This window comes from Mixophyes fleayi, chromosome 9 (assembly GCF_038048845.1).
Source record: "Mixophyes fleayi isolate aMixFle1 chromosome 9, aMixFle1.hap1, whole genome shotgun sequence".
Classification (NCBI taxonomy): Eukaryota; Metazoa; Chordata; class Amphibia; order Anura; family Limnodynastidae; genus Mixophyes; species Mixophyes fleayi.
Window position 1 is genome coordinate 67,185,753 of NC_134410.1, and position 14,151 is coordinate 67,199,903.

General features: G+C 41.7%; 1 protein-coding gene across 1 annotated transcript in view; it reads right to left on the bottom strand.

The window, feature by feature from the left end:
- The window catches only part of KIF4A (kinesin family member 4A), a 40,730-nt gene extending 29,778 nt beyond the window's left edge, over positions 1–10,952 (bottom strand). Inside the window, exons 1-7 of the mRNA XM_075184505.1 lie at positions 10,746–10,952; positions 10,002–10,135; positions 9,803–9,917; positions 6,194–6,384; positions 6,003–6,098; positions 5,753–5,919; positions 5,491–5,585 (exon numbers count right to left, since the gene is read on the bottom strand). Of these exons, the coding sequence (XP_075040606.1) occupies positions 5,491–5,585; positions 5,753–5,919; positions 6,003–6,098; positions 6,194–6,384; positions 9,803–9,917; positions 10,002–10,118 (781 nt within the window). The 5' untranslated portion in view covers positions 10,119–10,135; positions 10,746–10,952. The remainder of the gene's footprint in view (positions 1–5,490; positions 5,586–5,752; positions 5,920–6,002; positions 6,099–6,193; positions 6,385–9,802; positions 9,918–10,001; positions 10,136–10,745) is intronic.
- Positions 10,953–14,151: the final 3,199 nt, after the last annotated feature.

The window sequence follows — 14,151 nt, forward strand, 5'->3', positions numbered from 1 at the left end:
CTGAATATCCCTATGAGTGTATATTTCTCTAGGGGTGGGGAATGCCAAGGGGGTAGGTAAATAAATAATTTTCTTATATAACAAAATTATTGTTTTCAATGGGGAGCACATTCTCTAGCTTTACTGAAAGCTTTAGGCTAATTAAGTTTTTGTACTCTCACTTGCTGATGCAGATTCCAATCATCAGGTCCTCATGGTGTTACCAATCAGCCCTATCTTTGCTTCTACTGTAATGAAGAAAGGAAAATGTTCTAAGTATTAGAACAGATACATTCAAAACAAAAAGAGTGGGGAGATCATACAATTGAATGCAGAATGTTAATCCAGCAACACCAATTCCTACTACCCCTCCTGGCACTTTTGATGAAATACTGCCATCTTATACACTGGCACATGAAATTAAGTTTGTTGCAAGATGAGGCAGGTTTTTGTTGTTTTTTTAAACAAACGGCCTTATGCTGAAGAATCTGCATTACCCTCCTTAAGACAGTAGCTTATACTATAGGGAGGGTGGTCAGTTTTCATTGGAAAAACATGCTTAGAGAAACAGATGCCACTCACCCCCATAACGAGCTTTGTGGTCACATTCAGGCGACACACATTACTACCAATTTGGTATGATTTGTTAATCATACCACCACTGTTAGTTTGAGGTTTGAAGGTCAGGAGAATCGACACAAAAAGGTCTCCACTATACATTTTGAATTAACCACCGAATGTGGAAAGAACATTCATTGTAAGTGACATATTTAGACCAATGGGAGTCCTATCTTTTCAATGTTATAATTTGAGCGTATGAAAACTCTCAGGAGGAAGGAACCCATTTCTGAAGTATTACTTCAGAAGTAGCCACATTAAATAGATATGAAAGACCATAAACAGACCTATAATTTTTTTTTTGTGAAGACTATGGAATAGAAAAGGGATTAATTTTTTTTTTTAAATAAAGTGATTTTTATTGTAGAGTTTAGACAAAAGACATAGCATAATGAAATAAAACACCTAAATCACTATGTGGCCGCACAGTAACACTTAGACTGGCATTCATTCACTGTTCTGGGAGAGATCTTGGAAAGAACTCACAATCAATATAAATCACTGATTAATCTACAAAAAAAGGGGAGTTGAATATTACTAAATAACGTATTTTTCATAGTGAAAAACACCAAAAAAGGTGACATATGGCAGTTGTAAATTATGAACAAAGAAAACACCCACTAGTAACACCTTAGTCACAAGATGTTTCTGTTCCTAGAGAATACTTTATATACTTCAGAAAAAAAAAAAAAAAGAAAAAAAGATACAAGTCAAAAGGGGCAGGTCAAGAGATGTATATAGCACATCTGTTACCCAACGTACCTAGCTCTTTTTGTGCCAAATAACTGAGAGTTTACTTTTCTACAGATTTTAATCTTGTTAATTATATATACACCTAGAATTGTGCATAGAATACTAGGGACATTTATATGCTCACTATGGGGTGTATTTATTAACAGGGATTTCCCCCCCCATTTAATAAAAAGAAATCACCCCAGGACAGCGCATCCAATAGGAGGCTGTCCCAGCATAATTTCACTTAAAACTCCCATTCTCAGTCTCTTCCCACCGGTCAGTATGGTAAAGTTGCTTTGCGCATTCATGAACTAAGGTCTTGTATGCGCAGAAACATATTTACTATAGTGACCGGAGGAGAAAGCAAGAAAGCTGCTCTTCGGGATCCAAAGATCCCTGTACCGCAATGCTATCCCCATAGGATTCAATGGCTAACGCCATCTTCAGGTGGCGTTAGCTATTGCGGAAAAGTTCCAAAAATCTTTGACCATAATGAGATGCTCTGTTGCTCTTTCAACAAGTCCCAAGAATAGGTTATGGGCAGCACGGTGGCCTAGTGGTTAGCACTTCTGCCTCACAGCATGGGTCATGAGTTCGATTCCCAACAATGACCTTATCTGTGTGGAGTTTGTATGTTCTCCCTGTGTTTGCGTGGGTTTCCTCCGGGTGCTCCGGTTTCCTCCCACACTCCAAAAACATACTGGTAGGTTAATGGGCTGCTATCAAAATTGACCCTAGTGTCCGTCTGTCACCCTCTCTGTCTGTCTGTCTGTGATTGTGTGTCTACATCAGGGAATTTAGACTGTAAGCTCCAATGGGGCAGGGACTGCTGTGAATGAGTTCTCTGTACATCGCTGCGGAATTAGTGGCGCATTATAAATAAATGATGATACCTCCCTGGTGGTTTATATAGGCCACAGCTGTGGTGTTGTCAGATTGGAACTGCACTGAAGTATTGCGGTGTCAAGACTGTGCCTTGACTAGGACATTGAACACTGCCCCTAGTTCGAGTACATTGATGGGTAAACACACTTCCTCCGGGCTCCAGGTCCCCTGTAATCTCAGATTTAGTAGAACCGCTCCCAAACCCGAGAGACTGGCATCTGTTGTCACCACAGTCCTATGAGGAACCGAAAACAGACACCCGTTGTTGAGATTGTTGGTGTTCAACAATCATAGCCAAGCAGAAGTTGACAAATGGAACAACTGGGCTGCCAACCAGGTGTCACGACCTCTTCAAATGGCAGTTCTGTCTCATTGGAAAAGGTCAGAGTGAAATTGCCCCACTGCACCGCCTCGTAACAAGACACCATGCAGCCCATAAGCTTAATACTCTGCAGACCCAAGTGAAAAAACTGCTGACTCAAGGTGTCAGTGCTTCAATGTTAGGATCTTCCCTGGAGGCAAAAATATCCTCAGACACCTGGTGTCAAACAGAAGCCCTAGACACACCATGTGAGTAGGTGTCAGACTGGATTTTTTTGATATTTAGAATCCAGCCATGGTCCTGTAACTTTTCCGCTGTCAAGCGCAGGCGGTCTTGAACGACATTCTCAGAGTCTGCCTTTATCAGCAAATTGTCTAGATAGAGAATAAGCTTTACTCCTCGTAGGTGAAGAATCGCCACCATTATTTTGGTAAAGAATCTTGATGCCGTTGCCAACAAAGGGAAGAGCCCGTAACTGAAAGTGATCTTGGTCCTCCGCAAACCTGAGGGACTTTTGGTGGCCTGACCAAATCGGGACATGAAGGTACGCGCCCTTAAAGTCTAAGGACACCACTGAACGGATGAACTCCATCCAAAAACTTGGCACCTTCGAGTGGGTGTTCAGATCTGAGTAAGAATTTAACGGTATGACAAATCTGTTTTTTGTACTAGAAAAAGATACGAAAAATATCCCAGACCCCTTTTTTCTGGAACTGGGATAACTACCCCAGAAGCCACCAGATCCCTGGAGGACCAATCTCCGGACCTCTTCTTTGGGCAGGGGAGTTGACCTGAACCTTCAGGACCCTGAACCTACCAGATCCAAATTTTACTCCCTTGAGAGCACCTAATTCAACCAGGTTCTGTGGTTGAGCAAAGCCACTGATTCTGAAAATTCAGCAAGCGAGCTACCACCACCGTAGACCCTGGAAGGGGGGGTGGGGGCGCGAGTCATGCCGAGATCTTCTCCGCAGGCCTGTTGAGTGCTGACTCAGGTGCTCACTCTCACAGTCTCTGCACAAAGTTATCTGGTACAGATTGTATATTTGGAAATTTAGATTGACACCTGGAAACGACAGCTTTAGACTTAGAACCTGTCCCTCTCTCTGACATGGTTGAAGTAAAGAGTAACAGATATGAGACACAGCAGAACAATCTGTATCCAGAAATACTACAAATGTTTCACCCCCAACTCCCAGTGTATAAGTGGGTGGGTACAGAGACACTATACAGTTTGATAGAATATATATATATATATATATATATATATATATATATTTTCACTGCCTGTCCCCAGTGAGCTGTGTGTGACAGCAGGCTGTAATAGTGCCAGACAAACAGAATGCCCAGGAAAGTATGGAAGCGTTCCCAACTGTCAGTTACTCCCCTATAAAATGGCAGTTTTTAATCTGAAAATGGCTGCCTTTGAATCATAAGGACTGCTCTCTCCATCACGGCCTCACTCCAGTAACAAGCCCCTAGTACCTGATCTCCACTACTGGGTGTCCAGATAACTTTTCTTGATTCCAAGTCAAATTGCTGAGCGGGTGAATTAACAGGGCTCAGACTGCAGGCAGCACCGACATCCCCCTCTGCCTGTAAGATGCTATTACAGACGCAGTCCCAGGGGCAGCCTGCCACGCCGCCCTGGACAGCTGGTGGGTCTCCAGACATTTTTAATGCTGACTGACCCTTTTCCTGGAAACCAGCACTAGTGATGGGGGGGGGGGCGGAACTAAAGTGCCTTAGGCACTTTACCTCACTGCTAATCGCGACGTTCACCATTGAACGCTGCTGTTCTCATAGGTTCTCAAAGGTTAAACTAAAAACGTACCCTACCCTTTAGGCACTATAAAAAAAAAACCTGAAGATAGTGACCAGAGGGGCCATAGCGCGGAGAGGAGCAGGCTAGACAGATCTGTAGTGCCTTACTCTACACAGCGCCCTCTATACCCCAAGGTGAGCAGTGTTCCCCAACTAGTAGTGCAAATGAAAGGTAGATTGCAATCAGTAGATCATGGTGCTCCTCAAAACCTTCATACTATTTCTCCTTCACTGCCACAATGGACATTCAAGCTCAATGTGTAAGCCCATCACAACAGCATTCCTCCTTTGCACGGGAACTCAATTATGCCTGAAGGCCGATTGTGTCTGCATATAAGCAGTCAAAAGAATAGATTTTATTGTATGTCTTTTGGTAGGTTTGTGTATGAACTAGGAATACAAATGGGGTACTTATGTATTTTATTAACTGTGCTAGCTGCATAATTATACTATTTTAATTAACTATACTGTATGTATTCGGTGCATATTTCCATGTATCTCACAGAAGTATTATGTTTTATTAATAGAGTGCAGACATTATGGAACGCTGTACATTGAGGGAATCATGACACAAATGACATACAATATCATGAAACAGAAGGTAATATGGCACTGTGCAAATAAGCTCACATTCTAAGAGGTATGAACACTTGATAAAGAAGGATGGGAATAACAATGACTGTTGAAAGTGCGTATCATAAAGCAGTGGCCTCATCAGCCGCCAATAATAAGGCAGTTATTGGAGACTGGCAGCTACAGGAGGGTTTACACAGTTGGAACAAGGAGACAATTGAAGGTTGAGACATGAAACATGAATCAGTAAGTATAGAAATGTAAAACAGTTATCTGCTGTCAACCATAACTATTTTTCACTTTATATTTTATTGACCCTCTATTCTACATTTGTACAGGAAGTGAAAACATTTTAGATCTCATGTCTCTGAAGTCCAACCACCCCTGATCTATAAATTGGAAGAAGGGTGGGCAGTAAAAACACAGCAGTGCAAGTGGATACTTACACTGCTGATCAGCAGAACATGGGAACAGCACAATTAAAAGGATCTCTTCCAATTTTTATTTTTTACCAGTGATAATCGCAGGAAATTTGCTTTAAGGGTTACCCTCACCTTCCTTCAGACGATCACCCTCTGCCTTTGTTTTTTTCTGTCTTTCGGATCCAGCCAGATCAACAAGGTGCAATTTGGAGCGAAAACTGCTGTTTCTAGAATGAGAAGAGCAGAAGACATGTATAGAATTAATGACTTCCTCCCAGATACATTCAATTCACAACAAATACTACTAATAATTACAATAAATAAAAATGGGGAGATAGAGTGAGCAGTTCTCAGTTGCGAGGTAATTTAACAGAGTGCAGTAAAGATTACTTACTTGTCTCCTGCATTCCTTTGGTCTATAGAGATAGTGAAGATAGCATGTGATCGAGAAGACTGGGAGTTCATGGCTGTAGAGGCCACAGTGCGAGAGCTGTTTCCTTGCTCCAAGCAAGAGATCATATCCAAGGCAGACTTTACATCACGCTCGGTCAAGCCACAGATCTAAAGTTAATAAAAAATATTACTTAACCCTACAAATACATGTCACTTTACTGCATAAGTAATGGATGGAAGTCTTTAAATACCTTAATGCCTTCTTTGGGGTCTTCACGGATGCTAATTGGAGGAGTTGTTTTATCTCGAGAAGAATACAACAAGTCAAGTATGTCTTCATTGTAGATCTGAAAATTAGATGGAACAGTTTAAAAAAAAACAAAAAAACAAACAACAACTTTATATAACAAACATTTAAAATAACAGCAATTTGTAGCTTTACCTCCAAATATGACACTGTCAAAAGAAATTCCCAGTCTGTTCTGTCTTCAATTTCCTTAAACAGAGCCTTGACAACTCTTGGGATGACTCCCACAATTGGTTCATTCTCCTGGTCATGGGTGTAAGCTCCTCCCATTGAGAATGTTTTCCCTGATCCTGTTTGCCCATATGCAAGCACTGTTGCATTGTACCCTGAGCAAGAAGCACATAAACCTCATTTAAAAACAAATCATTTCAAACGGAAAATAAAAAAAAAAAATAGATCCAATTTAAATTTCAGCATACAGAAAATGTGTTATTTCATGTGTTCTGTAGAACAAGTAACCAAAGTGCCATTTTTATTGCATTAACCTGGAGTCAAAAATATTTCTTCTTTCAATATATTGTTTTAAATAGGAATTATAGAAGCCATCAAAATATCAACAGCAATGACTCACAAGGTAGGCACTTTTGCTACATACTTGTTGGGACACTTCCAACTAGAGATGTTTACTGACCTCGTTTTCTGGTTTTGGATCTGGATTAACTTCGTGTTTTGGTTTAGGCAAAACCACCCTTGCATGTTCTGGATCTTTATTTTTTTCTAAAATCCCCTTTTTTTTTGCCAAAATCACAATTTTGCTTCCCCCCCGCCCTACATTATTAACACTAATTTCAAGTCATTTGCAGTCAATTTGTAACATCTCACAGGTCACAATATTATTTTTATACACTTTCAAACAAATGCTGCAGCAACCTGGCTGGATGCTAAGCGACAGAGCAATGACTCAAACACGCGGCAGTTCCTAGCAAATCTAGGACACATTGGCACACAGCAGTATCAAAAAAGAAAAGTGGTGCAAGATGGAATTGTCCTTGGATCATGAAATCAGTTATAGTTCATTTAATCGCTCTACCCATTCCTTGGATAACTGTGGTAACTTTACAGCTTATAGATGGCGACTATTTTGAATGTTTTCAGCACCTTGCACAACACGGAAAGTATTCTCCACTGCGCTTGAGTAAAATACATTTCCCTCCTTTCCCAATGTCATGGCTTGTCGAGTAAGCGTGGATGGCATTTCAATGTTTCTCCATCCGCAGAAGAATACACAGGGTGGAATTCCACCTTGTCACCACCTCTTGCTTCAGTTTGTGGCAGGGCAACTTAAATTGCTCTTGTAGCTGTTGCAATCTCCTACATGCTGTTGCCGAATGTGTCCAGATATTTTACAGGTCACAGACAGCATCTCCTGCACGTCCCTGTCATTTTTCAAAAAGCTCTGCACCACCAAGTTTATTGTTTGAGAAAAACAGGGAATGTGAAGGAATTCACCCAGCTGTAATCCTCTCACAATATTGGTGGCATTATCAGAAATGACATATCCTGAGGAGAGTCCAAGTGGGATTAGCCATGCTGCAAGGACATCCCTTAGGTTTTGTAACAGACTGTCAGCTGTATGTCTCTTAGTGAAGCCGGTGATACCACAGAGTAGCCCGCCTCTAAAAAATGTGACGTACTTGGGTACATGCTGCTGCTGTTCCAGCTGGTGAAGGCGAATCACCAACTCAGTGGGTTGCCAGTCAATTTTTAGTTTGTCCAGTTTCGCTTGTCCCCATATCTGTGATTAAACGACAGTGGGTAGAATAGCATTTTGTAGCCCAATAATTAAATTTTTACGAACCTTCTAGTAGAGGTGAGGAAAAGCTTTTATAGTAAAATGGTGTTGTGATGGAATTTGGTAACAGGGACACAAGACCTCAAGTAATTGTCTAAAACCAGCTGCATTAATAGTGAATATTGGATGCAGATCTAATACTAGCATAGTCGCCATGTTGTCTGTGATCCGTTTTGCGACAGCTTTCATACTTGCTTCCTCTTACAAAGGATTGTTTAACAGTCAATTGTTGTAAACTACTAGTAGTCTTCTTCTTGGTCTGCTTCTGGGATGAAGATTCACCCCCAGCAGTAGCAGCAGCGAGATTAACGCTCCAGAATTCTTCTGAGGAATTCAGGATAGTGGAGGAGTGATCTAGCCTAAGCAACTTGGATGCTGGACTAATTCCGATCGCTAATGAGGATATTGATGAGGACAGGGTTGTGGGTGTAGATTGCAGGTGTCGGGATCTAGTTGAGAGAAGGGGGGTAGATGATGCTGGACTGCTTGTTGTTATTCTTTTAGCATAAGTTTCTGATTTTCCCAAAAGCTTGTCATGAAGTCGCTTCAAATGGCGTAACATGGATGAGGTTCCTAGATGTTTAAGGTCCCTAACTCTACTGACTGTGGCTTTACAAACACTACAAATGCCTAGAAAACTGGTCAGGATTTGGGTAAAAAAAAAAATCCACACATAAGAGGTGGATTATTTGGTCTTATGCCTAGGCATGACAATGGCCGCCTTCTTATGAGCAAGAACTGCTTCCACTGGTGCAGGACTTACACAAACAACATCATCCTCATTAGCGTCCTTGTCAGCTACACAAATATCCCCCTCATCCTACTGCAATTCCAAAGTGGCATCCTCAATTTGTGTATCACCGGCTACACTTGGGCTGTTCACGCACACATCTGCAGAAATGCTGAAAGGGGCCTTCTTTATGGGTACACTATCAGACAGGTCAGGATTACACATAGAACTCGTGGACTTCTCAGTGATTTATGTCATTTCTGAATCTGAACATACATTTTCCTCTAATGCCTTATTGTTTTCTTCCAGCTCGGCTTTTACATGAAAAAGTATTTGGACACCACTTTTGGAATCCGAATGACAAGGTCTAGCTTGGTCATGACTGACCTTACAAGATGCCTCAGTGACAGTTGCAGAACTAGCACTCAGAGAAAGACGAAAGCCTCATTCTTTCCTTGCCACTGCGTGTGTAGAATGGCATGTTGGCAATTTTATTTTTTTCTGCAGATAACTTTGCCATGGAATTCAGCAATTTTTTTGCTTGACCAAGGTAAAAGGTGTTTTCTTACATTTTTGTTTCCGACTTAAAAACACTATGCACTTCAATATAGGCTTTAGCAGACATAGAGGGATTACCATCATCATGACTGGTGCCAGCAGCTGCTCGGTGCTCCTGGTCTTCTGTTAATCCATTTGGATAACAGTACAATGCGACTGCAGATTTAGAAGACCAAGCTTGCTAGTCCTATTATTTCTATTTCAGCAATGACATTTAGCAATAGAGCTCTCCAGAATGTCACTGGAGACATTGAACACTGGTACCCCTCCTCTTTCTTTTCTACCTATGACTCTGCCCAACTGCACTAGAGACTGCCAAGAACTGTGCTATCCCTTCTGTGTCCCTCTTTGAAATGGCGCTGGATCGCTGTGGAGGGCAGTACTTATAGAAACCAAAACTATCCGATGACGTAACAATGACAATTTGCCTCGTTTTCAATTCAGAGGGCGCACAAAAAGTACCGAGCCGAGGATCTGCCAAGTTCGGGTGTGTTCGGTTCTCGGGGAACTGAGCCTGAGCATCTCTACTTCCAACACTAGCATTAAATCCAAAATAAAACACAGGTGATCTTAGCTGAATCCATGAAAATGTTGAAGGTTATTATACACCTTTCTTTACTTTGTACAAGTGATAGGCATTTCAGATGTGAAGTCAAGGACTTACCCTTAAACAATCCTTTAATAAGAGGCGCTACAGCTGTGGTATATACCTCCTCCTGTTCAGTGGACGGATCAAAGACATAATCATATGTGAATGACTTTTCGGTGCCAACAACCACCTGTGCAGTAGAAACACTGTCAACTTGTGCAAATGATTATGTAGTTTAATAGTGACAGACTGCTGTAAACAGATATGCACGCACCTGAGGTTCACCTGGGACAAATGTAAGACATGTCTTGCATCCTTCATTAATTTCTTTAGGCACCAAGGGACGGCACCTCAGAGCAACTCTTACTGGAATACCCTCATCCTTTCCCATGTTACAACCAAAAGAGCCTGAAAAAGAACAAATACAGCTGATCATCTAATGCAGCTTAATGGTCTCAGCATATCACCACAATTTCAGAGCTAGCATTTCTAAAGCTTTTTATTACCATGTATGTTTTCACAGAATTATCCTTATTTCCATAAATGTTTATCCAACACCTTTCTGTATAAAATGATTGTTGGCTATTTGACTGGTTTTCAAATACTTCAAATAGTTTGTTTATACTGAAAGATTGTTTTAGAATCAGAGATACATATACCACAAAGTTTAAGAATCCCTGCACAATATAGAGACAAGAAAAACAAATGTGCAAACTATGACATCAGATTGATGTGCACACACACACACACACACGATACATATAACAGAAGTACAACCAGATTGATCACGACAGAGGAACAAGGGCGAGTCTGCGGACACTCATCTGTCACACCATAGACTATAGGTAGGTAACCCGTTACTCGCCGGCTGTTGTGGAACTGCAAGTCCCAGGGAGTCTTGCAGCTCAACAGCTGGAACGCCACAAGCTAAAGCCGCCGATCAAAACACTCGGCATGTGACGAGCACAAAAATACCATGAGCACCGGGTAAGGGGAAGGAGAAACCAGTCTAACTCACCTAGATACAGCCCCGACAACCGCTCTCCCGCACAGCGTACAGACGAGACCTAGATAACACACTCCCACTGTAGTCTTATGTAGACCCGCTTGTCACTCTCGTATTGCTGGGCTCAATCCTTCGGCCGCCCCGGTACACTGCGCCGACCTCTATGTGCAATCTGCTGCCAGTCCTCTCTACTGTAACCGCCAAGTTTTCAAATTCGTAACCTCCCGAAACAACCAATTGAATGCCGTGTACGTCACACAGACGTCTAATACGCTCTTACGCGAGAGCACGCGCGCTGGACTTGTAATTGTAAGTATTAACATTTGACGGCCATCTTTGTTAAGGCGGTCGCCACACTCGAATTATACTTTGGATAAATTGCATTCGACATAAAACGTTGACGTGGGCGTGACAGCTTTCAGTTTTACACATCACGCTGAGTTTTTATAGAACCACAATTAATATTGAGCAATGGTTGGATAAAGACGGTCCTTTGTAAACATAGCGCTCCCGCGACGTATCGTATTAGTACGCATGCGCAATTTTAAAGCTCTGTAACGCACATATTTTACGTGGTCCACTTGTGTTTCAACAAAGTGGTTCAGTTATATACATGGATATATTGATATAAATATTTATAACTATATATATATATATATATATATATATATATATATATATATATATATATGAACATATATCTAGATGATAATAATTGAATATATAATTTAATTTAAACAGTGCTGCGTTAAATATATTCCAAGAATAAAGTATTTTTAATAGAGATATTCACTGATCCCGTGTTTTGGTTTTGGATCTGGATTAAGTTTTGGTTTTGAATTTGGATCTGTATTTTTTAGAAACATGCTAAAATCACATAATTTTGCTCTTTTTTTGCTCTTACATTATTATTAACCTCAATAGCACTAATTTCCAGTCAATTTTGACCACCTCACAGGTCACAATATTATTTTCATCCACCTTCGGACAAAGACTGTAGCGACCTGGCTGGATGCTAAGCGACAGAGCAACGACAAACACACGGCAGTTCATAGCACATCTAGGAAACATTTTCACACAGCAGTGGCAGAAAAGAAAAGTGGCGTGTCAGATAATTGGATATAGTAATTTTCAATTAATATCGAACAACTTGATTGTCTTTGTCTGAAGGTATGGGAATTGCACGTTATGGCGTGGAGGAGCGTAACTAACCACAACACGTGGCAAACACTTATACACACATTTAAACGCACATATACACTTTTAATTAGCTCAATATTAAATGTAGTTACAACACATAGATATTTCTGTATCAATGTAGCAGAGTTCATGTTTGATATTATAAGGTTATATACATGTTAGTGAAATCTAAGGTTCAGGTTACAGGAAACCTATAATGTCTGGTATCATTTCTAATCCCCAATTTATTCGCAGACGTCCGGTTCAATCGCCAAACGGATCGCGCCTTGCATATGGAAGTTATAGATTGTAGGGAATAAATGATTAGAATGATATTGTCTGTGTAACTAGTTTAAACTGTTTTTTTGGCAGGAAGATTGGAATGCATCTCCAGGAGAGCTGACCCTCACCCTTGGATATTTTCGTTTGAACTGGCCAATGACCTGCATTACACTGGACCCTCCTGAAGCCTGAACCTATGGAAGCAAGCTACATCATCTGTATGGTTTTCACTGTATCCCTGACTGTATATAAGTAGGGGCTCTGGGACCAGTGTTCAGTCTACTTAACCACAGCCTTCAGACCTGAATGACTGTACACTGGATTCAAAGCTCCTACGATAAGTAACGCCTGTACTTATTTTTTCTCTGACATCCTTGGGGGACACCGTGACCTTGGGGTATAGAGTAGGGACAGGCGAACACTGGCACTTTAACTTTAGTTAAACAAAGCTCTGGCTCCACCCCCTCTATACCCCACCACCTGCTAGAGGCCAGTCTAGTTTAAGTGCCCGGCGAAAAGGCTGTGTCTGGGCTGCTCAGCAGCCCTCTTCTGTTACTTTTATTATTTTATGGCAGGAGTATGCAGCGTGCGGCAACCGCTGTATGGAGGGGGGGCATCGGAGGTGCTGTGAGAGGTGCCTCTGTTGCCAGCCTCCCTCTCCCAACGTTTTCATACCCTCCTAGGAGCCGGCCACATTCCACTCAGGCTGTGTCCGTCCTCCTGATCTGACAGTCAGATAGACTGCAGACACTGCGTGAGGAGGGGTGGCAGAAGGTAAGTGAACCCTCTCCCAGCACAATGCTGAGAGACAGGGATAGAAAATCGCAGTTTGTCCCTGAGCAGGCTGCTTATTACTAGAAGCAAGTCATTCTATGAAAAAAAAAAAAAAAAAAAAAAGATTCTATTTTTAGCTCAGGAGACAGGGTCAGGCTAGAGTCACTAAGATAGTGAAGCCTTGCTAGGCACTGGGTTGTTCATTGTTACCAATTTAGTGCTGGGCCCTGGGGGGAGTGGTGTTTCTTCTAATTACACTTCCTCCATGGTACTCTCTCACTTATATGTGTGCAGACACCAGAATAAACAGCCATTTTATAGCTCCCCTTTTCTGTTCTGAGTCCTGATAGAAAGGTTTGGGGATTGTTATTTTCAAAAGTTTATTTTTACTCTGTAAGGCTTTTATTGGCTGTATTGCAGGCTCACTTTCTGTTCAGTATTGTGGGCTGCTTGTTATTTAAATTGTGTTTTGTTACACTGTTTATTACACTGTTTTGTTTGTGTTTTGTCCCATCTGTTAACATGTCAGAAGGGGAGAAACCATGCGTGGTAAAGCTGGTGTTACATCATTGTTGAGATTCACCTGGGCTGTCTGTCACATAAAGCTACCATCAGGTCAGTCAGGCGCGGAGGCACTGTGCGCAGTCTGCCGGCTTTCAAAGAGCATACCGTGTAATACAGCAGCTGCTGCTTTACATACGGCAACACATGCCTGGGTTACAAGATCGATCTGCTCGGTCTTCCTCCCAGACGGTTCTTCGCTACAGGGCTTCCGTCTTGTCCGAGGAAACAATTGGTTTTAATAGAAGTGATTCAATCCCTTCTTTCGTCCGGAGTGATTATTCCGGTTCCTTATTCTCAAAGAGGTTTGGGGTTTTATTCCAATCTTTTTCTTGTGACAAAACCAGACGGCTCCTTCAGACCGATTCTCAATCTAAAGTATTTGAATACACAGGTCAGAGTGCCCAGCTTCAAGATGGAGTCTTTACGCTCGGGCATTCTCGGCATGGAACAGGGAGAATTTATGGTGGTTCTAGACATCAAGGATGCATATCTCCATGTGCTTATTTGGAAGGGTCATCAGTCCCTGTTGAGGTTTGCAGTTTGGTCAGAGCACTTCCAATTTCAGGCTCTCCCGTTCGGTCTCGCCACAGCTCCACGTATCTTCACCAAGATCATGGCG